The sequence below is a fragment of the Rhinopithecus roxellana genome, chromosome 15, assembly GCF_007565055.1.
Source record: "Rhinopithecus roxellana isolate Shanxi Qingling chromosome 15, ASM756505v1, whole genome shotgun sequence".
Lineage (NCBI taxonomy): Eukaryota > Metazoa > Chordata > Mammalia > Primates > Cercopithecidae > Rhinopithecus > Rhinopithecus roxellana.
In genome coordinates, this window is record NC_044563.1 from 6,589,977 (window position 1) to 6,616,952 (window position 26,976).

The window sequence follows — 26,976 nt, forward strand, 5'->3', positions numbered from 1 at the left end:
CACCCACTGCCTTCCTTCCCAGTCCCAGAGGTTGGGAGAACCTGGGGGCAGAGGGCATAGGAAGCCGTGCCTGACACCCTCAGTGATCAAAGACTTGGAAATGCAGAATGTTAGAAACAAACCATCGCAGAATTTTGGAAAATCAGAGCATTTCAGAATCTTAGGAATCAAGAAACAGAATCTTTGAGAAGCCTGAAATCTGAGATCATAGTAGCTACCAGTTATCAAGTTGTTAAAAGGCACCAGGATGGCCGGGCGCAGTGGCTCAAGCCTGTAATCCTAGCACTTTGAGAGGCCAAGGTCGGAGGATCGCTTGAGCCCATGAGTTTGAGACCAACCTGGATAACATGGTGAGACCCCAACTCTATTTAAAAAAAAGAAAAACAAGAAAAGGCATTAGGCCTTGCGCTAAGCACTGAACACGGGTTATATCTTATAATTTTCACTACCTCAGTCCCATTTTACAGATGAGGACTGACTCGCCCAAGGACAGCCAGCAGGTGGTAGGTAGAATTAGAAACATAACCCAGGGCTCCAGCTCCCTGGCCAGGGCTCTTCCCATGACACTGTGGGGGAGGGAGAAGGAAACCAGCACTGAGCTGGTCTCCCCTACCAGCCAACCAAGAGGCTGGCTGAGTGAGCAAGAGTTGGGAAGCCCAGTTGGTACACCTGCCCGCACAGTCTATCTCCCCCACCGAAACATGTGTCCCACGAACCACTGCAGCACCCAACACAGCGGGGCCTTCAGGGTTCTGAGTTAGATGAATGGACACCCAGACTCTGCTGTCGCTCCCACCTTTCCAGGCCCCACAGACTTCCCACCCTCAACCCCCATTCAAGGCACTTTGGGGGTACCCATTGGATGCAGGAACTCCTAAACCAGTGGTCTTCCAACTAGCTGTGGTAAAGGGCCAGTTTTCATTTCTAATCCGTCATGGCCCGGTCCTTTCATAAGAAGAACTAACCGGGTGCGATACCTCGTGCCTGTAATCCCAGCACTTTGAGAGGCCAAGGTGGGAGGATCACTTGAGCCCAGGAGTTCGAGACCAACCTGGGAAACATGGCAAAACCCCATCTCTACAAAAAATACAAAAATTAGCCAGGCATGGTGGGGCGCCTGTAGTCCCAGCTACTTGGGGAGCTGGGGTGGAAGGATCACTGAGCCTGGGAGGCTGCAGTGAGCCATGATTGCACCCCTGCACTCGAGCCTGGAAGACAGAGTGAGATCTATCTCAAAAAAAAAAATAACAAAAATTTTTAAAACTAGAAAAATGAAATAAAAAACATACAGAGGCCAGGCGCAGTGGTTCATGCCTGCAATCCCAGCACTTTGGGAGGCCGAGGCAGGCAGATCACGAGATCAGGAGTTCGAGACCAGCCTGACCAACAGGGTGAAACCCCATCTCTATGAAAAATACAAAAAAATTAGCCGGGTGTGGTGGCGCACGCCTGTAATCCCAGCTACTCAGGAGGCTGAGGCAGGAGAATCGTTTGAACCCGGGAGGCAGAGGTTGCAGTGAGCTGAGATTGCGCCACTGCACTCCAGCCTGGGCGACAGAGCAAGACTCTGTCTCAAAAAAACAATAAAAATACAGAATACAAGCCCACAGTTTATCAGATTCATTAGACATACAATTACATTTCAATAAATAGAACAAACATAGGAAAAAGGAAAAATGACAAAAACCATTGAATATGAACAAATGGCAATTAACACAACACAGAATCACAACTAACAACTTTTTATCATTCCTTTTTTTTTTTTCTTTTTTTTTTTTTTTTTTTTTTTGAGACGAGTCTCACTGTCTCCCAGGATAGAGTGCAGTGGCACAATCTCGGTTCACTGCATCCTCTCCCTCCCAGTTGAAGCGATTCTCATGCCTCAGCCTTCCCAGTAGCTAAGATTACAGGCACATGCCACCATGCCCAGCTAATCTTTGTATTTTTAGTACAGACAGGTTTTCACTATGTTGACCAGGCTGGTCTCCAACCCCTGAGCTGCCTCACCAGAGGTGCCTCTACAATCCTAACAGGAAGCAATTTCAGAAGTTGTGATTCCCATCATTAGAAGTCTGCATTAGGGATCAGCAAGGTATAGTCCACAGAATGGTTTTTATATTTTGTAATGGTTGGAGAAAAGTCAAATTATAATAAGATTTGATAACATAAAATTATATAATGTTCAAATTTCCATGTCAATAAATGAAGTTTTACTATTATTTATTAAATTTCCGACATAGCCACACTCATTTGTTGATAACTTGACTTTGCACTACAAACTTCGACAGCAGAGTTGCGTGAGCAGCTCTTTTTTTTAATAAGATTTGCTTTTTTTTTTTTTTTTTTATGAGATGGAGTCTCGCTCTGTCGCCTGGGCTGGATGGAGTGCAGTGGCCGGATCTCAGCTCACTGCAAGCTCCGCCTCCCGGGTTTACGCCATTCTCCTGCCTTAGCCTCCCGAGTAGCTGGGACTACAGGCGCCCGCCACCTCGCCCGGCTAGTTTTTTTTTTGTATTTTTTAGTAGAGACAGGGGTTTCACCATGTTAGCCAGATGGTCTCGATCTCCTGACCTCGTGATCCGCCCGTTTCGGCCTCCCAAAGTGCTGGGATTACAGGCTTGAGCCACCACGCCCGGCCAAGATTTGCTTTTTTTATTCTGTAGTTTCAATAGGCTATATCCAGATATACGCTTATTTATTTATTTATTTATTTTTGAGATGGAGTCTCGCTCTGTCGCCCAGGCTGGAGTGCGGTGGCGTGATCTCAGCTCACTGCAAGCTCCGCCTCCCGGGTTTACGCCATTCTCCTGCCTCAGCCTCCCGAGTAGCTGGGACTACAGGCGCCCGCCATCTCGCCCGGCTAGTTTTTTGTGTTTTTTAGTAGAGACGGGGTTTCACCGTGTAGACCAGGGTGGTCTCAATCTCCTGACCTCGTGAGCCGCCCATCTCGGCCTCCCAAAGTGCTGGGATTACAGGCTTGAGCCACTGCGCCCGGCCTTTTTTTTTTTTCTAAAGACAGATTCTCACTGTGTTACCCATGCTGGAGTGCAGTGGTGTGATCTCGGCTCACTGCAACCTCTGCCTCCTGGGCTCAAGCGATCTTCTCACCTCAGCCTGCAGAATAGTTGGGACCACAGATGCAAGCACAACCACGCCCATCTAATTTTTGTATTTTTAGTAGAGACAGGGTTTCACCATGTTGCCCAGGCTGGTCTCCAACTCCTGAGCTCAAGTAACCCGCCCACCTTGGCCTCCCAAAGTGCTGGGATTCCAGGCATGAGCCACACACCTGGCCTGTTGGGTTACTTTTTAAATCTTCCAGTTCTCTCTTCAGCTATTCTGTTACTGCATGTTAATCTCTCTTCCCCTTTTAGCCCTCTTTTATTTGCATGTATCTTGTGGTCGTTAGGCGGTTGTATTATGTACACTGATATGCCAGTCCTCTTGTTTTTGTCTCTGCCTCGTCTCCTTCATGGTGGTTTCTTTACTTTTATAATCTGTAGGGGTTTTGTTTTGTTTTGTTTTGTTTTTGAGATGGAGTCTCGATCTGTTGCTCAGGCTGGGGTGCAATGGCGTGATCTCAACTCACTGCAGCTCCACCTCCCAGGCTCAAGCGATTCTCCTGCCTCAGCCTCTGAGTAGCTGGGATTACAGGTGTGTGCTACCTCGACCGGTTAATTTTTGTATTTTTAGTACAGATGGGGTTTCACCATTTTGGCCAGGCTGGCCTCGAACTCCTGACCTCAGGTGGTTCACCCGCTTCAGCCTCCCAAAGTGCTAGGATTATAGGCGTGAGCTACCACTCCTGGCCCAATAATCTGTAGTTTTTATCACAAGTTCCCCTTTGGAAGCAGCAGGGTTTTTTTCCAGTTTTTTTCAGCTTTTCACACCCTGGAGAGAGACCACACTCCTGCTTGAAGGGCAGGCCCTGGAGTTCCAGGCTCTTTAGGGTAGCTGTTTCCACTCCCGGCCCTGAACATCTGTTCCTTGCCACTTTCTCCAACTGGTCAGTGCAGACAGATTAATATCTTAGCCTTTGGAGACCGTGGAATGTATCCAGGGGGTTTGTTTCTTGCTCCCCAGACTCCTACGGTTCTTCTGTCATTCATGGGTATAGGAGTCCAGGCACCCAAGCCTCTATGCTGATCTGAAACCCCCCAGGGTCAGCTCACTCCTGCAACCCCAGCTTCGATTTCTTTGTCTTTGATACATGGAGCGATCCCTTTCTTTCAAGCTCGCTTTTTTTACACTTGGGTTTTTTGTTGTTTTTGTTTGTTTGTTTGTTTGTTTGTTTGTTTGTTTGAGACAGAGTCTTGCTCTGTCACCCAGGCTGGAGTGCAGTGGCACGATCTCGGCTCACTGCAAGCTCCGCCTCCCGGGTTCACGCCATTCTCCTGCCTCAGCCTCCCGTGTAGCTGGGACTAAGGCGCCTGCCACCGCACCCGGCTAATTTTTGTATTTTTAGTAGAGACAGGGTTTCACCGTGTTAGCCAGGGTGGTCTCGATCTCCTGACCTCGTGATCCGCCCGTCTCGGCCTCCCAAAGTGCTGAGATTACAGGCGTGAGCCACCGCGCCCGGCCTGTTTGTTTGTTTTTTGTCTTTTATTTTTCCTTTTTGTGGAGAATGGGATTCTCAATATATTGCACAGGCAGGTCTCAAACTCCTGGACTCAAGCTGTCCTCGCGCTTCTGCCCCATTAGCAGCTGGGATTACAGGTGTGAGCCACCGCACCTGGCTCAAGTTCATTCAATAAAAAAAACTATAAATATAAGCATTGGGAGGGGTCCAGCCATCTTCTCCATTCATCATGCCACTGGGGCGTCCCCACTGAATGCCACCAGTGCCAGGGAACTCCCTACCTCCCAGGGGTCTGGAGAGACCCAAATCTTGCTCACACTGAGGAACGGTGGACAGCTGAGGGCAGGTCTTCTCCAGGCAGCTTGAGTAGGGGGAGGTAAGGATGAGGATGGGTGGGTAACATAACAAGCAGACCTCGAGGCCAGGTGTTTTCAGGGACAGAAGAAGTCTAGGGGCTGCTGGGTCTCCTCCATCTCCATCCTGGAGGCTCCTGGGGGAGAGCCGTAGTCTGGGTCCGGCTGGTGTCTGGGGCCGTGGGGGCAACAGATATTCCCTCCTGGAGCCTCAATGGCGGGAAAGCATCATCACAAACTCTGCGGGAGAGAAGGGCAGGGCTTGGGCCAGTCCATGTCAGGGATCCCAGGAGGTGCTGGGCTCAGCCTGGGCCCTGGAAGGACAGGAGGGTTTTCTGGGAAGGAGACTCACCGTCAAAGTCTACGGTGCCATCCCCATTGAGGTCCACTTCTTGGAGCATCTCGTCCAGCTCAGGACCAGCCAGCGGCTCCCCGAGCAGAGCCGGTACAGCCTTCCGCAGCTCCGCTACCGTAATTCGTCCATCCCTGTCCCTGTCAAACTAAGGTCCCCGCAAGGCTCATCCCCTCCCACCCAAAGCTGCCTCAGCCTGCAGCCGGCTCCACTCTTTTATTTTTTATTTTATCTATTTTTTTATTTTATTTATTTATTCTGAGATGAAGTCTTGGTCTGTCACCAGGCTGGAGTGCAGTGACGCGATCTCGGCTCACTGCAACCTCTGCCTCCAGGGTTCAAGTGATTCTCCTGCCTCAGCTTCCTGAGTAGCTGGGATTATCAGTGCCCACCACAACCCCCGGCTAATTTTTGTTTTTGTTTTTTTTTTTTTTTGAGGCAGAGTCTCACTCTGTCGCCCAGGCTGGAGTGCAGTGGCTGGATCTCAGCTCACTGCAAGCTCCGCCTCCCGGGTTCATACCATTCTCCTGCCTCAGCCTCCCGAGTAGCTGGGACTACAGGCGCCCGCCACCTCGCCCGGCTAGTTTTTTGTATTTTTTAGTAGAGACGGGGTTTCACCATGTTAGCCAAGATGGTCTCGATCTCCTGATCTTGTGATCTGCCCATCTCGGCCTCCCAAAGTGCTGGGATTACAGGCTTGAGCCAACACGCCCGGCCTATAATTTTTGTATTTTTAAGAGAGATGGGGTTTCGCCATGTTGGCCAGGCTGATCTCGAACTCCCGACCTCAGGTTCTGCCCACGTTGGCCTCCAAGAGTGTTGGGATTACAGGCGTGAGCCACCGCACCCGGCCAGCCAGTTCCACTCTTACCACTGCCTGTACCTAGATGCTCCCCCACCCACCATCTCTGCCTGTGCACACCTTTCCCATCTTCCCACACCAAGGTGGTTTGCCTCCTGCTCCAGGAAGTCCTCCTGGATGGATCCCCTAGCTGAGAGTGAGCTGAACCCTCTCTGACCCATCCCTGGGCCCCAGTCCCATCTCCTGCAGGGCTCTGGGCCTTCCCAAGGCTGAGACCTGAGTGAGAGGCCAGCAAGGATGCCACCCAGCCCTGCCCCCCTCTGCCCACCTCACCACACTCCGCACCTCTCGGAAGGCGATGCGCAGCTCTCGCACCCCCAGCATATGCGCCGTCTCCTCCCTCAGCTTTGGGCCTATCAGTTCTACAAACTCCTCAAAGTCCACACGGCCACCCACTGTGGACCCAGGAAGAGTGTCACAATAGTGAGGGCATAAGGGCTGAAGTCAAAGGAGGGACATCCCACAGGCCAGGCACCCCCACCCCCAGGCTCTGCACCTAGGAAGAAACACTCCTGTCCACGCTTGCAGCAGATAGGAGGCCGGAACCCCCGTCCTTGGCTGCTGGGGTGCCAGGGCTGCTTCTGTTCTGAGCAAAGAACCCAAGTGTGCGAGGAAGAGACCAGGCTTTGGAGCCAGATAGTGCCCGGTGCAAATCTTGGCCCTGCTGCTGATGTGCGTGGCACTGGCTGACTTACCCTCCCTTCCTCATCCTAGGAATGGGGCAAGAAGCCTACTCTATGGGGTTCAGGTTCATGGCCATGAAGTACTGGAGCCCAGTGGGCAGCAATAAATGCCATTTCTGAACACACCCATGCGGTCTGTGCCTCAGTTCTAAGATGCCATCAGTCACACAAAGCACTCATGGTCACACAACTGCTTTGGGGACAGAAAAGAAGCATGACACTAAATGTCCACCTCAATTGTAAATCACATCCCCATTTTGGAAATTATACGGAAAAAATGCCGGAGTCCTGGAATTAAGTGAATATGAGATTTGTCTGAGGACAGACCAGCGAAGGGGAACCACACAGTGCCTGCCATCAGACACTGAGTCGCAAGGCGTGGCTGGGGTCCTCTCGCCTCAAGGCAACCCCGATTCAGGCAGCTGCCACCAGGGCACAGGGCTGAGGCAGGGTCACAGAAAGAGAGAAGGAAAGGGTGCCAGGTGACTAATATCGGTGGAAAGCACTCTATCACTGACTCAGGGGCTTCTGGGTCAGCGAGGCAGGAAGGGCTTGGGTGGAAGGAGCAAATGTGTACAGCAGCCATGGCAATAGACATCCCGAGCCGGGGTCCTGAACCTGAGCCCCAGGGGGCTCTCCTGGGTCTCCGGACTGACTTGCTGGCCTGCCTTCCCACACAGAGAGGCAGGAGCTTGAACCCAGTGCCCCCGCCTGGACACCGCCACCCTCCCTCACTCCCACTGGCACCCCAATGGACTCCCAAGGGCCACCTCCTGCCAGCCCCTCGTAACCCCCTGAACCATGCAGGCTGCCCAGGCGGGCAGGCTCCCACACTGACTGCGCATCTTGATGTGCTGCGAGACCTCCAGGAGCTCCATCTCGGTGGGCATGTAGCCCAGGGTCCGCATGCAGTCACCCAGTTCCCGGTGGCTGATGTAGCCATCACGGTCAGTGTCAAACTCCTCGAAGGCGGCCTGAAGCTCTGTGGGGGACGGAGGTCAGGCCCAGGCAGCCAGGCTCAGGGACAGCTCCCACCCCTGCCAGCAGCAAGAGCCACTCACCGTCTAGCTCCTCGGGGCCCAGCTCGCGGTCCTGCAGAGGTGGAGTCCAGGATGTCCCCAGGGCCAGCCACGGCTCTGTCATCCTTCCTCCTCCATCCCCTGCTCATGTTGGCCTGGGCAGGGCCCAGCCCCACCAGGGTAGGAGAAGGACGCTGAAGCCTCGTGGGACCCAGAAGGAGCAAGCTCCCTTTTGTGCTCCTGGGGCCTGCAGCTCCCGCAGAGCCCTGGTGTGAATGCTGGCTCTGCCCACCGCACACGCCGGCCTGAGACCCACCCTACCCCAAACCGCAGCAACCCTGCCCCACAGCCCAGGCTCAGTCTAGGGCAGAAGAGGCAGAGGGCCTCTCAGGAGCAGGGTGGGCTGAGCCCAAGGGGTGTGTCTCCAGCCCCATCCCCAGGACCCCCAGCCCTACCCAGGTCCCACCTAACCTTCCCGAAGACTTGATTGAGCAGGGGCCCGTATGTCCTCTGAGCAGCGTCGTGCCGGGGGTCAGGACGATGTCGGTGGGACTGGAGAGAAGAGGCCGGCCCAGGGGATGCAGGGGGTGCCCCCACCGGGCCCTCTCCAGTCCTGGGAGGGTTATTGCTGCTCCCCGGGGCCTTGGGGCCTGACTGCTCCCCAGAGCTGCCAGTGCACTTTCGAGACCCTCGGAGTCCCCTCTCCTTCTTGCTCCTCTTCCTGGTCAGCGGGGGCTCCTCTGCATCACTCTTGGGAGTCACAACCCCCGCGGGGGGCTTCTGAGGGCCAGTGGCCGGGTCTGGGCCGTGCTGCCCCCTTGCCTGCTCTGTGGCCATGGGAGAGGGATAACAGCGCTCAGAGACAAATCACCCCTGGGCACCCTTGACTTTCAGGACCCATAAAGCTGCTTATGCACCCCCACTCTTAGAGGCGAGAGCCTAGGATCGGGCTCTGAGGGGGATTAGGGTAAGTGAGGCAGGCAGCCCCAGCCCTAATCCCAGTCCTCTGCCTCAGGACTGGCCAGGGCAGAGCCAGATGGGTCCAGAGAACTGTCCTTGGTCAGAAGCAAGGGGCACCAGGACGTGGTGGCTGCCATGAGCCTCACATGCCAGATCTGCCACTTACTAGCTGGGGGATCCAGCAAATTCCCCTCCCAGCCTCAGTTTCCCCATCTGTAAAACATGGGGAATAATGCCAGGGTGCAGAAGACTCAGCCCAGTTGTGACATGGGCAGAGGCCTCCGTTAGGCAGAGAGGACCAGGGAAGTCACCTCAGGCGGGAGGAGGCATGTGGACAACAGCTGGGAGGTGGGAAAGGATGAGCGAGTGGCCCACTGGGGCCCCCCATGGGTGACATCCTGGCCAGAGCAGAGGGCATGTGAAATGGAGAAAGAGGCCAGATCACAGATGCCTGGAATGCCGTATCGAGGAGTATGGCGGGTGATGTGGGAGGAGGTGGACCTTGGAGTCTTAGAGTCTGCCTGGGGCTGGAGAAGCCCTGAGGAGGAGGGTCTGACTGTCCAGGTCCATCAGGGCTGGGGGAGGGGGTCTGGCTGGTCACTTGGCCCTACTGGGCCAGGGTTAGGGTTTCCCGGCAAGCAGCCCCATGAATGATTGATGTCCTCTCAGCTTGGGTTTCCTGCCCACCCGCCTTAGCGCCGCCAGGCGCCACACAGCAGGCCCGGCGAGGGCCAGGGGGACAGCTGGAGCGCTGGGCAGGCAGGCACACCCTGCTCCTTCGACCCATCGGCCTGTGGCTCCCAGGTAAGCCAGCCCTCACTGGTCAGGGCCCCGGGCTGGGGTGCCCAGGGCTCTGATCCAATAGGGAATGGAGACAGCAGAGGGGATCGGCCTGAGGAGGAACCCTGGGAGTATGGAGGGCACCAAACTAAAGGCCAAGTGGCTGCAGCCATGGGCCATGGACAGGGCCAGCCCTTCAGGGCATCTGTTCCCTTCTCAGACTGCACCACTACCTGGGCTCTCATTGCCATCCAAAGGAAACTCCCTCCCTTCCCTCTGCCAGTGGGGGAGGACGAGGTGGGGCTGCAGGCCTCTTGGATCCCAGGTCTGGGTGCCCCCCAACTCCCCTCACCCTCACCATCCCACCACCATCCCACTGCAGAGCCCCTCCCCTTCTCCATTTAGCAGCTCCCGGAGACAAACGGGTCACCTCCTGCCTGAGCGGTGGGAAGTGGGAGAGGGTCGCGGTGGGGTGGAAGATGCTGGAGAGGCACCAGGGGCTCCTAGGATGGCCCTCCTGGCCCCAGGCTGCCAGGGTCCTGAGACTCAGACCTCATCTTGAGCCAATGAGTGACACTCACTGGAGGGGAGGGGGTTCCCACTGCCCCACACTCCCTACCTTTGGGTTCCCTGGGCCCATGGGAACCAGAGCCCTCACTTCTGGTAATCCTAAACACTGGAACCCCAGGAGAGTAGGTATAAAGGGGCCTTGTGATGAGCAGACCAAATGGTCTTCAAACTGTGTTCCCTGGAACCCTAGGGGGGTAGGGGGTACTCTTCCCTCCATTAATTTGAGCACCCCCTTTTACTTCATATAGGAGTTCCACTAGAATCTTATTTTTATTTGAGACGGAGTTTTGCTCTTGTTGCTCAGGCTGGAATACAATGGCACGATCTTGGCTCACCGCAACCTCTGCCTCCCAGGTTCAAGCGATTCTCCTGAGTAGCTGGGCTTACAGGCATGTGCCACCACGGCCAGCCAATTTTGTATTTTTAGTAGAGATGGGGTTTGTCCATGTTGGTCAGGCTGGTCTTGAACTCCCGACCTCAGGTGATGCTCCCAAAGTGCTGGGATTACAGGTGTGAGCCACTGTGCCCAGCCTTAGAATACTTTACTTGAAGACAAAATTCCATACCGTTAACAATGTTTGAAAGCTTCCAGGTTAGTCTACCCAGACACAATGGGATTCCACATGGCAGAAGATTAAGTCTGGCTGGACCTCACACCTGTAATCTCAACACTTTAGGAGGCCAAGGTAGGAGGATCACTTGAGCTCACGAGTTCAAGACCAGCCTGGGCAACATAGTGAGACTGTGTCTCTACTAAAAGTTTTAAGAGTAGTGGGTGCACACCTGTAGTCCCAGCTACTAGGGAGGATGAGATGGGAGGGTTGCTGGAGCCCAGGAGGTGGAGACTGCAGGGACTGTGCCACCACACTCTATCCTGGGCAATAGAGCAAGGCCCTGTCTCTCAAAAAAAAAAAAGAAAGAAAAGTCTGGGTTGAGCTCTGGCACTTCCCTTCCTACCTTCACTGATTGTCTGAACTTTCCTCTCTTCACCTGTAAAGTAGATTGTATGAGGGCTCCATGAGGTCATCCACTTCAAGTCCGTGGCAGAGGATAACTACCCACAAGGCGATGACAATGGCACAGGAAGGGATGGTGACTTGCCTGGAGACACACAGCACCGTCTCTCCCATACTCAGTCATTCACACCATCACTGATTCACCAGGCACCCACTCTGTGTCTAGCAGGACTCTGGGGACCCCAAATGCACACTACTATGGAAGCCAACCTGGGTGCCACCGGCCACGGGCCCCGCACGGAGCTTGATGATGAGGACTCCTACCCCCAGGGTGGCTGGGACACGGTCTTCCTGGTGACCCTGCTGCTCCTTGGGCTGCCAGCCAATGGGCTGATGGCGTGGCTGGCCGGCTCCCAGGCCCGGCATGGAGCGGGCACGCGTCTGGCGCTGCTCCTGCTCAGTCTGGCCCTCTCTGACTTCTTGTTCCTGGCAGCAGCAGCCTTCCAGATCCTGGAGATCCAGCATGGGGGCCACTGGCCACTGGGGACAGCCGCCTGCCGCTTCTATTACTTCCTGTGGGGCGTGTCCTACTCCTCCGGCCTCTTCCTGCTGGCTGCCCTCAGCCTGGACCGCTGCCTGCTGGTGCTGTGCCCACATTGGTACCCTGGGCACCGCCCAGCCCGCCTGCCCCTCTGGGTCTGCGCCGGGGTCTGGGTGCTGGCCACACTCTTCAGCGTGCCCTGGCTGGTCTTCCCTGAGGCCGCCGTCTGGTGGTACGACCTGGTCATCTGCCTGGACTTCTGGGACAGTGAGGAGCTATCGCTGCGGATGCTGGAGGTCCTGGGGGGCTTCCTGCCTTTCCTCCTGCTGCTCGTCTGCCATGTGCTCACCCAGGCCACAGCCTGTCGCACCTGCCGCCGCCAACAGCAGCCCGCAGCCTGCCGGGGCTTCGCCCGTGTGGCCAGGACCATTCTGTCGGCCTACGTGGTCCTGAGGCTGCCCTACCAGCTGGCCCAGCTGCTCTACCTGGCATTCCTGTGGGACATATACTCCGGCTACCTGCTCTGGGAAGCCCTGGTCTACTCCGACTACCTGATCCTGCTCAACAGCTGCCTCAGCCCCTTCCTCTGCCTCATGGCCAGTGCCGACCTCCGGGCCCTGCTGCGCTCTGTGCTCTCGTCCTTCGCAGCAGCTCTCTGCGAGGAGCGGCCGGGCAGCTTCACGCCAGCTGAGCCACAGACCCAGCTGGATTCTCAGGGTCCAACTCTGCCAGAGCCGATGTCAGAGGCCCAGCCACAGAGGGATCCTGTGGCCCAGCCTCAGGTCAACCCCATACTCCAGCCACGATCAGATCCTACAGCCCAGCCACGGCTGAACCCCATGGCCCAGCCACAGTCTGATTCTGTGGCCCAGCCACAGCTGAACCTCACGGCCCAGCCACAGTCAGATTCTGTGGCCCAACCACAGTCAGACACTAAGGTCCAGACCCCTGAACCTGCTGCCAGTTCCATGCCCAGTCCCTGTGATGAAGCCTCCCCAGCCCCACGCTCACATCCCACCCCAGGGGCCCCTGAGGACCCAGCCACACCTCCTGACTCTGAAGGAGAAAGCCCCAATGGCACCCCGCCAGAGACGGCCCCGGGCACAGGCCCAACGTGAGAGTCCAGGAACGCCCAGGCCCACGAGAGCGATGAGAGAGCACAGGGGAGACAGAGGAACCAGCCAGTCAGACAGGTGGGGAGCCGCGGACGGCGTTGTCCTTAAAAACCCTGCTGAGTCCCTCGGGCCTGGAAGAGGACTTGAGGGAGGGGAAACAAACCAGCCAAAAGTCTCAGGCAATTCCATGTCAGCGTCCCCTGCTCCCAGCCACCAGCCTTTTCCATGGTTGCTCCCAACACACACACAGTTGCCCGACAGCCTCCGAACCACAGCTAATGGTGTCTTGCAGGGTTCTGTCCCTCAACACCCCAGATCCTGCTGACAATTCTCCCCTGGGCTTCAGTCCTGCTGGAGGAAGACAATGGGGGCACTTTCCCCGGGCTTGACCCTTTGGTCCTTCCCTCCCTCTCCTCCTCTGGGCCTGGACACAAGGATGTGACACAAAAAAGTTCCTGCAGAGAACAGGGCCTCACAGGAGCCACCAGCCCCAAGAAGGAGCCTGAGGCCCTGGTGACCCACAAGCTGGCCTGGCATGGCCAAGCCTGGTCCACCAGTCTCCCTCCCCCAACAGTCATTGAGACTGGGGCAGGGCCTCCCTCAGCAAGGCACCAGAAGAGGCAAGAGCTGCCTAGCCTGGATTCAAATCCAGCTCTGCCATGTCCCAGCTGAGCGACTCTGGAGGAGCCACTCCACCTTCCAAGCTCCCATGTCATCGGCTGTTGAAAGGATGAAATGAGAGAGTGTGTAAGGCACCCACAAGAGCCTGGCGCACGGAGGGGCTTGGCAAACTGGCCTTTCTTCTTCTTCATCCACACACAGGGATGTCCCTTTAGAGGCTGGGGATGGATGGAGGAGGCAGCAGGGAGAGCCACCACCTGGCCCAGGCATCTGGGATCTTGTGACCAGTCTGGGCTGCAGACACCCAGGTGGCCTAAGATCAGGGGGCCGCCTCTGTGCCTTGGGGGCCTGCAGAGGACTTCAAAATCTGACTCTATTTAAAAGTTCAATTAGCATCTGCCTGCTCCCCACCTCCCGTGGAGGGCACCACTAGATTCTCTGTGGGGGCTGCAGGTACGGAGGGCCCCGAATAGCAGCCTGAATAGCAGCCTCCCTCTGTCTGAGCCCAAGTGCACAGATGGGAAGTTGTCCAAGCACACACAGCTCAGGGCACCAGTGGTTCTAGAAAGGGCAAAGGCTCCCAGAGGTCACACAGCCTCTCTAGGGCAGAACCAGTTCTTCCCTCTCAAGCTGCTGATGCTGCAGAAAAAAACTAGAAGTGCTGAAGGTCTATCTTCCAACCCCCACTCCACTTCCCTTTTCCTACCCATCGTCCTCTCCTGGCACTCACTGCACCTGCGTTCTCCCAACCCCCAGTGTTCCAGTCATACCCCCTTATCCCATTAGCTCAGTATCGTGACCTTCAGCAACTGAGATGCCCTTCCCAGCAGGTGTAAATGACAATGATGTCTGATGTGCAACCCTTCCCAGAGACACCTGCATTTTCCAAACGCAGCAGACAGTGCAGGCAGCCTAGGGTGATACAGTCAGGTCTGGGTTCTGGTTACTAACTTCCTCCCAACCCGTTTTCTCCTCTGTAAAATGGAGTGATCATGTTCCCCTTGCAGGCTTGGCAGTTCTGATCACTGACTGAGCCCAGGGATGGGAAGTGCCGTGGGCGGTGATGGTGGTGATAGCAGAAGCATAGTCGTAGTGATGGAATTTTGGGCACTGAGGCCCATGGGAAAGAGATTTCTGGCCAGGCATGAATTTATTGAATTCATTCATCCAGTATTTCTTGGGCACTAGCTAGATGCCTTTCTGGCCAGCCTTCCATTCTGGAGCCACCTGGGGGGGGGTTAAGGGTGCACTCTCTTGGCTGGGCATGGTGGCTCACACCTGTAATCCCAGCACTTTGGGAGGCTGAGGTGGGCAGATCATGAGGTCAGGAGATCAAGACCATCCTGGCTAACACAGTGAAACCCCATCTCTACTAAAAATACAAAAAAATTAGCCGGGCGTGGTGGCGGGCGCCTGTAGTCCCAGCTACTTGGTAGGCTGAGGCAGGAGAATGGCATGAACCTGGGAGGCGGAGCTTGCAGTGAGCCGAGATCGCATTACTGCACTCCAGCCTAGACGACAGAGCAAGACTCCATCTCAAAAAAAAAAAAAAAAAAAGGGTGCACTCTCTGGTGACCATCAGGGGTTGTCTGAATCCTGGCTCCACCACCCACAGGCTGTGTGACCTTCCACAAAGCTCTTAGCCTCTTTGGGACTCAGTTTCCTCATCTGTAAAATGAGGGTCTTAATAATGGTACCCATCTTGCAGGAGTGTGAATCCCTATGAAGTATTCGTGATTGTTAGCCATTAATTTGATGAGAGCAGTGGGCACCTCCTGGTCTCACTCAGCCCTGGGACCAATACTGAGCCACACACAGGCCAGCACCTGAGTGGCAGGTTGCCTGCCCCCCAGGCCTCCCCACCATGGCACTGCCTCCTGTTCCACAAGGGAAGCTCTTGCTCTCCCCATCCCATTGAAGTCCACACTCTGAGCTTCAGGGCCTGGACTCTGGTCCCCCTTGGGGCACTCTGCAGTACCCTTCTCCCTTTTCCTGGGCAGGGCTCCCAGAGCCTTTTCAGCAGGGCAGGCAGATTGGGAAATAAAACCTCAGCACCAGCCGCTTGCCTTCAGCTCTGGTCCACACTCCAGACCCCACCTCTTGGGGAGTGGACCAGCCCCACTTCCAAGGACCCCAAGGGGAATCCCACCCATAATGGGTGATTTCTATCCAGGAGAAAGAGCAGTGCTGACCATCACCCTTGGTCAGCCAGAGCAGTGGATGCTCAAGAAAGGAATAAGCGAGGTAGCTGGTACCCCAAAGCCGCCAGCCTGAGGGAGGTGGGGCAGACTCCACCTGTGGGACAGGATGGGGTGGAATGCCTGAAGGGTTTTGCAGAATAAAGAGGAGTTCTCAGGCCAGGCACGGTGGATCACACCTGTGATCCCAGCACTTAAGAAAGCCAAGGCAGGCGGATCAACTGAGGTCAGGAGTTCAAGACCAGCCTGGCCAACATGGTGAAACCTCGTCTCTACAAATACAAAAAAATTAGCCGGGCGTGGTGGCGCATGCCTGTAATGCCAGTTACTCGGGAGGCTGAGGCAGGAGAATTGCTTGAACCCAGGAGACACAGGTTGTGTAACCCCCTCGAGGGGTTCACCTTGCCTGCTGCCTAGACAGAGCTGATTCATTAAGACAGGGGAATTGCAATAGAGAAAGAGTAATTCATGCAGAGCCGGCTGTGCGGGAGACTGGAGTTTTATTCTTATTCAAATTGGTCTCCTTGAGCATCTGGGGGACAGAGTTTGTAAGGATAACTTGGTGGGTGGGGGAAGCCAGTGAACCAGCAGTGCTGATTGGTCAGAGATGAAATCACAGGGAGTCAGAGCTGTCATCTTGCACTGAGTCAGTTCCTGGGTGGGGGCCACAAGATCAGAGGAGCCAGTTTATTGATCTGGGTGGTGCCAGCTGATCCATCAAGTGCAGGGTCTGCAAAATATCTCAACTGCTGATCTTTTTTTTTTTTTTTTGAGATGGAGTCTCACTCTGTCACCCAGGCTGGAGTGCAGTGGCCGGATCTCAGCTCACTGCAAGCTCCGCCTCCCGGGTTTACGCCATTCTCCTGCCTCAGCCTCCTGAGTAGCTGGGACTACAGGTGCCCGCCACCACGCCCAGCTAGTTTTTTTGTTCGTTTGTTTGTTTAGTAGAGACCGGGTTTCACCGTGTTAGCCAGGATGTTCTCGATCTCCTGACCTCGTGATCCGCCCGTCTCGGCCTCCCAAAGTGCTGAGATTACAGGCTTGAGCCACCGCGCCCGGCCTCAAGCGCTGATCTTAGGAGCAGTTTAGGGAGGATCCGAATCTTGTAGCCTCCAGCTGCCTGACTCCTGAACCATAATTTCTCTTTTTTTTTTTTTTATTTTTGAGACGGAGTTTTGCTCTTGTTGCCCAGCCTGGAGTGCAATGGCACGATCTCAGCTCACCACAACCTCCACTACCCGGGTTCAAGTGATTCTCCTCCCTCAGTCTCCTGAGTAGCTGGGATTACAGGCATGCACCACCACGCCCAGCTAATTCTGCATTTTTCAGTAGAGACTGTGTTTCACTCAATCCAGAGACTGGATTGAGTGGGGAATGGAGACTTTTTGGGATCTGAGGAAAGAGTTTCCAGATGGAGAGAACAAGATGCGCCCAGGTCTTCGGGTGGGAAGGAAGGTGGGTGGGATCTAGATCCTTCCAGCCCCAGAGTTTATAGAGCAGTAGGAAAAGCAAGGGCTTTGGACCCAAGCAGGCAGGCACCGCACCTCTCTGTGCCTGTTTCCTCAATGGGGTGTGGTGATGGGAATGAGATGGGGGACAAGCCCAAGGTAACTCTCAGACACACAGTGGGGGCTTCTTGTAGCCACAGACAAGGCTCCTGTGGCTTCTGCTCTTCCCCCACTTCCTCCTCCACCCGTCTCTTTCTGGGAAAGGGATGGTGCCATCGGTCAGCCGGGGCAGTGGATGCTCAAGGAAGGAATAAGGGAAGTAGCCAGTGCCCCAGAGTCGCTGGCCTAAGGGAGCAGGGGTACACTCCACCTGTGGAATGGGATGGGGTGGATCTGGAGAGGCTAGTCTGGGCTCCTTGTCACAGGAGCTGGCTAGAGGAAGAGAGAGGCATGTGAATGGATTTCCAGGCCTCCAAAGGATATGGTGGAGAAAAGAAGGCAAGGTGCAAGGGACTTGCTGGCCATGGCCCCCTTTCGACTTGTAATAAGAAGGCTCGGCAGAATGCACAGGTATTTACCCCGAAAAATGGGACTCCTGGGTCTTCCACTCATTCCATAAACACTGTTGTTTTCTTGATGGGCACAGTGGCTCACACCTGTAATCCCAGCACTTTGGGGGGCTGAGGCAGGAGGATTGCTTGAGCCCAGGAGTTCAAGACTAGCCTAGGGGGCCAGGCGCGGTGGCTCACGCCTGTAATCCCAGCAGTTTGGGAGGCCAAGACAGATGGATCACCTGAGGTCAGGAGTTCAAGACCAGCCTGGCCAACTTGGCGAAACCCCATCTCTAATAAAAATACAAAATAATAGCAGGGCATGGTAGCAGGCACCTGTAATCCCAGCGACTTGGGAGGCTGAGGCAGGAGAATTGCTTGAATGAGGGAGGAGGAGGTTGCAGTGAGCCAAGATCACGTCATTGCACTCCAGCCTGGGAACAGAGCAAGAGTCTCAAAAACAAACAAACAAAAAAAATTAGCTGTACGTGGTGGTGCGTGCCTGTAGTCCCAGCTACTCGGGAGGCTGAGGCAGGAGACTTGCTTGAACCCGGGAGGGAGAGGTTACAGTGAGCCGAGATCGTGCTGTTGCACTCCAGCCTGGGAGACAGGCTCAAAACAAAACAAGACAAAAATAAAACACCAGCCTGGGTGACAGAGCAAGAGACCCCATCTCCACAAAACGTAAAAGAAAACTTAGCCAGGTGTAGTAGTGTGTGTCTGGAGTCCCAGCCAATTGGGAGGTTGAGGCAGAAGGATCCCTTGAGCCTAGGAGGTCGAGGCTGCAGTGAGCCATGATCATGCCACTGCACTCCAGCCCGGGTGACACACCTTGTCTCAAAAAAAAAACCACCCCAACACCTGCTGTTGTTTTCTTTACATTGTTAACCAAGAGCATGAACTTTTATAACTTAAAAAGAGTCACGTGAACATATCCACTGTCCGTGTAGATTCTACGTTTATTTGTTGGGGGCGGTAATGGGGCCCTTTGGAGGTGTGCGCTCGGTCGGGGGCCGGGAAGGCGGGGCCTCACGGAATCCTGGAGACTCCCGCGGATGCCACTGTGAGAAGCAGGACCGCGAAAGGGCCTTGCGTTCGCGAAAAGGCTGCACCCGCACCTGCGGCGCCTCTGCGGCGGCCGCCGTCGGCCCTGCCCCGCCCCCTTCTTCCCCAGGAGCTGCAGAGGGGGGCGCGCTACCGGGTCCTGGGGGCGGGGCTCCCCTGGCCCCGCCCCCGGCGGCGCCGCTCAGCCTCCCGCCCCGCCCCTCCGCGCGTGACCTCGGCCCCGCCCCCGCGAGCCCCTGCCCGTCCCCGCCCCCGCTCCCGGTCCCTCTGTCACTTCCTGAATCCCGCTTCCTGCTTCCCAGAGGCCGGGATCCGGAGCCTCCCGAAGCCGGTGCCGCAGCCCCCGGCTACCCCGGTGCCCCCGGTAAGAGCGGCAGGGCCGGGGCTGGGGGCGCGGGCGGGAGCTGGGCGGGGCTGCGGGGGCTAAGCGGAGATCGCGGGTCCCAGGAGCCTTTCCCCTCCCTTGCGCCCACTCTCAGTCCTACTCCCCTTGGCCGCCCATCCTCTCCTCTCCTGGGCGGGGGTCCCTGGAAGTTGGGCCCCTGGTTCACCCTGGACCCCGCTCCGAGGCCGCTCTGGGTTGCTTCGCGGCCGGCAGCTGCGTCCCGACCCCCGTCTCTTCCTGGGGGTCATGCCGGGGTTCCCTGGACATTCCCTAGGACTCAGAACTGGGGCCTCACTCGGCCCCACAGTAGAGAGACTTTTCCTGCCTCCTCTCTCCTTCCTCCCCATTAGCCAGCCTCCAAATCTCTAGGCAGGAAGGAGGCTGCTCCCGACTGGCTGGGACAGAGCTTTCCAACTCCGGCACCTCCCACCTCCTGCCCCGCACACACACCAGAGCCTGCGTCCTGCAAAGCCCCTCAGCACTCAGCGGTGATCAGAGCCGGAGCATTTACCCCTCAGATCACTGCCTGCGGGGTGAGAGGCGGCCAGGCTCTGCACCTGTGACCCCATTCTGTAACTGGGGAAACTGAGACCCAGGAGGGTTATGGTGGCCAGGCCCCCGGTTGCCTCCTCTCGGCTCACGTTCAGCAGCCTAGGGAGGGCTGGAGTTGTTCGGCTGCGCAGCGCTGACCCAGGCCTCTCTGTCCCGCAGACATGTCCTTCCGCAAAGTGGTCCGGCAGAGCAAATTCCGGCATGTGTTCGGGCAGCCGGTCAAGAACGACCAGTGCTATGAGGACATTCGCGTGTCCCGTGTTACCTGGGACAGCACCTTCTGCGCTGTCAACCCCAAGTTCCTGGCAGTGATTGTGGAGGCCAGTGGCGGGGGTGCCTTTCTGGTGCTCCCCCTAAGCAAGGTGGGTCCTGTCAGGGTTGGGGGAAGAGGAGGCACCCCGGCCACCCCTGCTGGGCCTTTCTGCGTACCTCAAATCCCTCATCTTGCCATTTCTCACACTGCTGGGCAGGCGTTATCACCCACATTTATTGCCCCAAGTGTTAGCAGAGATAGAGAGTGGCATGTTGCCATAGAGTCAGGATTAGAGGCAGCAAACACTTCCTGCTCACCTGGCGAGTGGGGCACAGTCACATCTGGGCCACCTGTGAGCCAGGACTTGCACATCATTCCCACTTCATGGAAGGGAAGACCAAGACTCCGGGAGGGTTGAAGCTCCCTGACTGCCTCCTCGTGCCCACAGACGGGCCGCATTGACAAGGCCTACCCAACGGTGTGTGGGCACACGGGACCTGTCCTGGACATCGACTGGTGTCCCCACAATGATGAAGTCATAGCTAGCAGCTCGGAGGACTGCACGGTCATGGTGAGGCACAGGACTGGCTGGGCCAGGGTCTCGGGCGTGGCTCAAGGGGGCCAGCAGTAGGGCCATCAGAGGACTGAGCCCGGTGGCCCTGTCCCTACCACAGGTGTGGCAGATCCCAGAGAATGGGCTGACCTCCCCACTGACAGAGCCGGTGGTGGTACTGGAGGGGCACACCAAGCGAGTAGGCATCATCGCCTGGCACCCCACGGCTCGAAACGTGCTGCTTAGTGCAGGTCTGCACCGCCCCCCGTTTTGTCCCCCCACGGACCTCTCCATACATCCCAGCAGCCCCTCCAGGGCCCACCTGACAGATGGGAAAGCTGAGGCCCTCAGAGTTGGAGAGACCCAGTCTGTCCCAGGGTGGTGGGCAGAGTGGGCCTCGGCCTGGTGAGCTAATGGTCTCCTGCCACCCGCCTGCCCTGAGCTGACAGCCCTCACCTGCCAGGCTGCGACAACGTGGTACTCATCTGGAACGTGGGCACAGCAGAGGAGCTGTACCGCCTGGACAGCCTGCACCCTGACCTTATCTACAACGTCAGCTGGAACCGCAATGGCAGCCTGTTTTGCTCAGCATGCAAGGACAAGAGCGTGCGCATCATCGACCCCCGTCGGGGCACCCTGATGGCAGTATGTGGCCTCAGAGGGCAAGGATGGCTGTGAATAGGCCCAGGGCCTTGAGCAGGGCACTGCACTGACCAGCCTGTCCCCCCCACAGGAGCGGGAGAAGGCTCATGAGGGGGCCCGGCCCATGCGAGCCATCTTCCTGGCAGATGGCAAGGTGTTCACCACGGGCTTCAGCCGAATGAGTGAGCGGCAGCTGGCACTCTGGGACCCAGTGAGTGGCCAGCTTAAGGGGGCAAGCTTGAGACTTGGGCCCCACCCTGGAGAGCTCTGCCCTGGGCCAGGCAGGCATGGTTCACCCTGGAGAGGCCTGTGGTTCCTAGGTTCTCTACCTGGCACTTGAGGCTCTCAGGGCTGGGGACTGTCAGCCTTTCCTCTCCTGCCCCCCTGCTCGCCCAACTGCCCCGCCACTCCCCCATGGCCTCCCACTGCCTCCGTGTCTTTGCCCATGTTCATGCCAACGAAAGGGCCTTTCTTTCTCTTGGTTGCCTGTACCACCCACTGCCTGTGCAGGGCTCCCCACTCCTCCAGAAAGCCTCCTCCTCCAGCAAGCCTCCCGGCCCTGCCCTGAAGCGTCCTCTCCCCCAGCTCTCTCTGCTTCTGCACAGTGACCTCCAGGGCCCCTTGATCTGGGGCTGGTGCTGCTGGCACCCCAGGCTCCCCATGGTGGGGTATGTTTCAGCACTTGTTCAGTGGCCTGGGCATAGTCTTAAGGCCTGGAGGAAGCTGGAAAAGAGGGACCCTGGGAATAAAGTGGAGCCAGGAGGGCCAGGTGGGGGTCGTCATGTGGGAAAAGGCATAGAGGCAGCAGAGGGCCCACCTGCATTTAGGGGGCAGTGCTGGCTGGCCTTAGTGAGGCCAGCTAAGGATCGTCCTGGTTTGGGATTAGGGGGTGAGGAGGTTCTGCTTGGCCTGACTGCCCCCAATGTGCTAGGAAAACCTCGAGGAACCCATGGCCCTGCAGGAACTGGACTCGAGCAACGGGGCCCTGCTGCCCTTCTACGACCCTGACACCAATGTGGTCTACGTCTGCGGCAAGGTGGGGCTGGGCAGGGCTGGCGAGGGGCAGGGAAGAGGCGTGCCCGGGTGCTGACCCCCCTCCCCACACAGGGCGACTCCAGCATCCGGTACTTTGAGATCACAGAGGAGCCCCCCTACATCCACTTCCTGAACACATTCACCAGCAAGGAGCCCCAGCGGGGCATGGGCAGCATGCCCAAGCGGGGCCTGGAGGTCAGCAAGTGCGAGATTGCCCGGTAAGAGGGCCCCGAGGCCACTCAGGGACAGGGGCATCCGAGGTAAGAGGTCAGGTCGCTGGAAGCTGCTCAGCAGCAGGTTGAAACCTTGGGCCAGGAAGGCCTGGTGGGCCATGGAACTGTCACGAGGCAGCCTGTGTGGGGGTCTAGCTGCCTTAGGGGTCAGCCTGTGGAGGTCCTGGGGTGAGGACTGGAAGTGGAGGATGCTGGGAGCCAGGAGAGCTGGCGGTGGGGGTGGGTTTCCACCCACGGCTGCTCCTCGCATCCCCAGGTTCTACAAACTTCATGAGCGCAAGTGTGAGCCCATCGTCATGACTGTGCCAAGGAAGGTGAGGCCACCCGTCCCTCTGCTCACTCGCCCCTTTCTCCAGCAGGCGGGCCATGCAGTTGTGACCAGGGCAAGGCCTGTGAATGGAACATGACCTAGTATGGTTTGTGGGCAGTGAGCTGGACAGATGCCAGCTTGCCCTTGTACCAGCCAGCTGTTGGGCTGTGCCAGTCAGGGGGCAAGTGGGGATGAGACACAGGGTGAGTGGGGGCCCTGCCCTGGACGAGCCACAGGAGAAGGATGCCAGGCAGTCAGGGAGGGAGTGGCAGCCAGAGATCTTCCTGAAGGAGGCAGTACCCATAGCACGGCTGGGGTGGCGCCATCCACTGGGGGCAGGCCAGGCAAAGGGCACGGTGGTGGGAATGGAGAGAGGAACACAGAGTCCGGCTGCAGTGGGGAATCCTATGAAGATGGGACTGGGCCACATGTGGCTTGGCCTCAGATACCAAGAGCCTTGGACACGCTTCCATGATTCTCTGGCCAGCGTTTGCCGACTGCTCTTTCAACATGCCAGGCACATTTCGGGGAGTGAAGCTGAGAGCTGAGCTGATAGGGCCTGCTCCAGAAGCTCACAGTCCATGGACCCCAGAGTCCCACAAAGCCACACAGTGGCCCCTGTGGCCTGCAGGGGAAGGTGGTGACAGGGGCCTTGCTCAGAAGGGTGGGAAAGCTTCAGAGGGAGCTGTTGGTGGCGTCCAGAAGGGAAGTGAAAGGCCAGAATGGAGCTTTCGAAAGGCCCCTTGGGGCCAGGCCATGGGAGAATGAGTTAACAGAGTGCAAGCCTGGAGGCCCAGGGATGAGGGGACCCTATGGGGCCTCGCAACTGATCCTGACACCCCGGCCCCCTGCCCAGTCGGACCTCTTCCAGGATGATCTGTACCCTGACACAGCCGGGCCCGAGGCAGCCCTGGAGGCTGAGGAGTGGGTGAGCGGGCGGGACGCCGACCCGATCCTCATCTCGCTGCGGGAGGCCTACGTGCCCAGCAAGCAGCGGGACCTGAAGATTAGCCGGCGCAACGTGTTGTCTGACAGCCGGCCCACTGCGGCCCTGGGCTCCTCCCGCCTGGGGACCCCTGCAGCCACCACCACTGCTGCTGATGCCACTCCCAGTGGCAGCCTGACCAGAGCCGGGGTATGCACCCGCAGGCAGGGGTGATGCTGGGAGCCCCTCCTGTGGCCCTGGCCTGCTGTGTGGGTCTGGGCCATTTGCTCTCCCTCTCTGGGGTAGTGGTGGGTTTGGGAGGACTATGGCTTAGCAGCCCCTGACCACCACCCCCTTCATGTCCCCACAGGAGGCTGGGAAGCTGGAGGAGGTGATGCAGGAGCTGCGGGCCCTGAGAGCGCTGGTCAAGGAGCAGGGGGAGCGCATCTGCCGCCTAGAGGAGCAGTTGGGCCGCATGGAGAACGGGGATGCGTAGGGCCACAGCCACGCGCCACCTTCATCTCCTCCTCCGCCCCCTTCCCACTCAGCTTCTGCCAGCGGGTCGCACCGGGCTGGCTGGCTGCCCAGGGCCTCCGAGGCAGCGCAGGGGTCGGTTCCCACCCTGACCTGTCCCGGGCCCAGGCCGAAGCCACCACCCAGCTTTCTTCACTGTTCCTGTGGAGGATTTCCATGCCCAGGCGAGCTCCTCCTCCTCTGGGCAGGGACCATCTCCCCAACCACTGCCCAGCCCTCTGCTCCCTCCCCAGAGGAGGTGGGAAGGTGGGCTCTATATTTTCATTCCAAATAAAATTCTCTTTCTAAAAGCCGGGCTGACCTGCTGCTGCAAGGGTGGGGCTGAGAAGTCTGCAAACCTGGAGACAGATGATGTCGCAGGAGTCACACATGTGCAGGTGTGGGGGCAGTGAGCAGCCCCACAGACATTGTTCCCCTGGATTGTCAGGCAGGGAAACTGAGGCAGAGGACCTGGGCACACATGCAAGGCTGCATCCAGCTTTAAGTTGGTGCTGCTTCTCCCTTGGAGGACAGGCCCGGCAGCCCAGCCTCCTCCAGGGAGACCGGGGAGGGTCTGGTGTGGACCAGGGGTCCTGCAGCAGGGAGGGGCAGATGGGGTATGTGGGCAGGAAGCGGAAGCCAGGGCCACCCTTCACTGCAGACGAGCACTGAGCTCACTTCTCGCTCAACACAGCTAGAGCTGGAGGTGGGTGCCCGGCGCGGAGGGGCCTGTGGACCAATGGTGAGCCTCGGAACCCCTGGGTTCTTGGGATGGGGGCCACAGGCGGTCGGGGCTGGACTGTCTGGGCCGGTGGAGCTGAGGAGGGCCCCACACTGGCTCCGGGGAAGAGGTGAGACCTAAGAAAGTATGGCAGAGGCTGGACCTTTCTCTCACCTGAGCTGGGCTCTCTGGGACTCCGGGCATGGCCCCCGGCACCCCACACTGGACCAGGCCCCCCTCAGGAGCCCTGGGAAGGCCCTCACCTGGTCTTCCTGTGAGCGGGAACTTGCATTCCCGGAACCTGGGTGGACAGCCTGGGGTGCTGGGGGAGGCTGGCTGCACCTCAGCACCCCTCCCCCGACACCCCCCACTTAGCCTGTTCCAACCGCAGACTTCCTCTGGCAGCTGCGCCCGCCTCCCCCAGCCCCCGGCCCTGCACGCCTGGGGCCCTCAGGGACTGGGAGTGGAACGGAAACCCTACAGCTGGGGCAGCCCCATGGTGGGGAGGGAGGAAGAGGGGCCTCACGGACCCCTGCTTGGGGACCTGGCCAAGCAGATGAGCAGTTGCCTCGGGGTGGGTCCAGGCCCCTCCATCCTCCAGTCCTCCATCCTCCATCCCAGGCCTCAGGGAGAGCCAGCCCTGACACCAGCTAGCAACCTCTTTCCCTCCCTCCCATCTCCTCCCCCACCCACCCAGGCAGCCTAGACACATTTAACCCATGCTTACTGACTACTTACTAACATGCTTGACCCAGAAAGCCCCCTTCTCCTAGCAGCTTATTGTGGGGGGTAGATAATAGACATAAAAAATGAGTACAATTATCTCCTGATTAGGTGGCATTCGAGGAAAAAGGCGCTGAGTGCTGGGGTGGGCTGCAGTTATAGACATCAGGGTAGAGGTTAAGGTCAGGTTCAGCCTCACTGGGGTGACCTTTGAGCATGGTGAGCAGGCCATGCAGCCTGGGGAAGGGGAGGGTGGGAGGAGGTGGAGCTTTCCGGGCAGAGGGAACAGCCAGTGCAAAGGCCATAGGTAGATGACTGTATGCAGCAGTTGGGGGAGGTGAGTGGTAGGGAGAAGGTTGGAGGAATGGGGGCTGATCTCACAGGGCCAGAGCCTGGTTGACCAAATAAGGCGTTGGTCTTCTCTGCTTGGCTGTCCCAAGAGGATCCCAAAGAGAAAAAAAGGAAAGTGGTCTTGATCACCCAGCCTGCCCCGCACCAGGCCCCACCCCAGGTGCTGAGCCCTCTGAGCCCCTGCCTGTCTCCCACAGGCTCTGCCCTGCACCCTAGGGCTCGGGATGCTGCTGGCCCTGCCAGGGGCCTTGGGCTCGGGTGGCAGTGCGGAGGACAGCGTGGGCTCCAGCTCTGTCACCGTTGTCCTGCTGCTGCTGCTGCTCTTGCTGCTGGTCACTGGCCTGGCACTGGCCTGGCGCCGCCTCAGCCGTGACTCGGGGGGCTACTACCACCCAGCCCGCCTGGGTGCCGCGCTGTGGGGCCGCACACGGCGCTTGCTGTGGGCCAGCCCCCCGGGCCGCTGGCTGCAGGCCCGAGCTGAGCTGGGGTCCCCAGACAATGACCTTGAGCGACAGGAGGATGAGCAAGACGCAGACTATGACCACGTCACGGATGGTGGCCTGCAGGCTGACCCCGGGGAAGGCGAGCAGCTATGTGGAGAGGCGTCCAGCCCAGAGCAAGTCCCTGTGCGGGCTGAGGAAGCCAGAGACAGTGACACGGAGGGTGACCTGGTCCTTGGCTCCCCAGGAGCAGCAAGCGCAGGGGGCAGTGCTGAGGCCCTGCTAAGTGACCTGCATGCCTTTGCTGGCAGTGCGGCCTGGGACGACAGCGCCAGGGCAGCTGGGGGCCAGGGCCTCCATGTCACCGCACTGTAGCGGCTGGTCTTGGTATCCCATCTCTGCCACGGCCACTCACTCCCTGTGCCTCTGCTTCCCAAGATGCCATGGCTGGATTGGACCCCCACCCCACATGACCACACCTCAGACTGTCACCCCCCACCAGTTCCCAAGTCCACGTGTACCCCCCTCACCACGGGAAGGGCCCCACCCCCACTGCCACAGGCATCAGGCAACCGTTTGAAATAAAACTCCTCCAGCCTGTGACCCTGTGGTCCTACAGAGACCCCTCCCTCCCGGACCAGGGATTCCCCCTAGCACAACGCAACCCACCCCTGCCCCCAGGCGTGC

The 26,976-nt window shown here is 57.9% G+C and overlaps 4 protein-coding genes across 5 annotated transcripts; 3 read left to right on the forward strand and 1 right to left on the reverse strand.

Annotated features, from left to right (window-relative positions):
- Positions 1–4,591: 4,591 nt before the first annotated feature.
- Positions 4,592–9,829, reverse strand: CABP4 (calcium binding protein 4). The gene is made up of 6 exons (XM_010366339.2): positions 8,320–9,829; positions 7,891–7,921; positions 7,668–7,811; positions 6,432–6,541; positions 5,285–5,432; positions 4,592–5,172 (listed from the first exon to the last, which is right to left on the reverse strand). Exons 1-6 carry the CDS (start codon positions 8,683–8,685, stop codon positions 5,144–5,146), a joined length of 828 nt encoding a protein of 275 aa, XP_010364641.1. The 5' UTR covers positions 8,686–9,829; the 3' UTR covers positions 4,592–5,143.
- Positions 9,830–10,757: 928 nt separating this feature from the next.
- On the forward strand, positions 10,758–12,778 carry GPR152 (G protein-coupled receptor 152). The gene has a single exon (XM_010366338.2). It carries the CDS (start codon positions 11,361–11,363, stop codon positions 12,771–12,773), a length of 1,413 nt encoding a protein of 470 aa, XP_010364640.1. The 5' UTR covers positions 10,758–11,360; the 3' UTR covers positions 12,774–12,778.
- Positions 12,779–18,759: 5,981 nt separating this feature from the next.
- On the forward strand, positions 18,760–24,368 carry CORO1B (coronin 1B). 2 transcript variants are annotated; one of them, XM_030917418.1, is made up of 11 exons: positions 18,760–19,017; positions 19,750–19,952; positions 20,292–20,414; positions 20,518–20,647; positions 20,860–21,041; positions 21,130–21,249; positions 21,970–22,074; positions 22,146–22,291; positions 22,563–22,665; positions 23,473–23,751; positions 23,912–24,368. In XM_030917418.1, the coding sequence occupies exons 2-11, from the start codon at positions 19,752–19,754 to the stop codon at positions 24,035–24,037; spliced, it is 1,515 nt and encodes a 504-aa protein (XP_030773278.1). In that variant the 5' UTR covers positions 18,760–19,017; positions 19,750–19,751; the 3' UTR covers positions 24,038–24,368. The 2 variants fall into 2 exon arrangements, with proteins under 2 accessions (XP_030773278.1, XP_010364643.1); XM_010366341.2 differs by having other exon boundaries at positions 22,563–22,620.
- A 312-nt stretch (positions 24,369–24,680) lies between these two features.
- PTPRCAP (protein tyrosine phosphatase receptor type C associated protein) lies at positions 24,681–26,892 on the forward strand. Its single transcript, XM_030917420.1, has 2 exons — positions 24,681–24,796; positions 26,047–26,892. Exons 1-2 carry the CDS (start codon positions 24,794–24,796, stop codon positions 26,662–26,664), a joined length of 621 nt encoding a protein of 206 aa, XP_030773280.1. The 5' UTR covers positions 24,681–24,793; the 3' UTR covers positions 26,665–26,892.
- Positions 26,893–26,976: the final 84 nt, after the last annotated feature.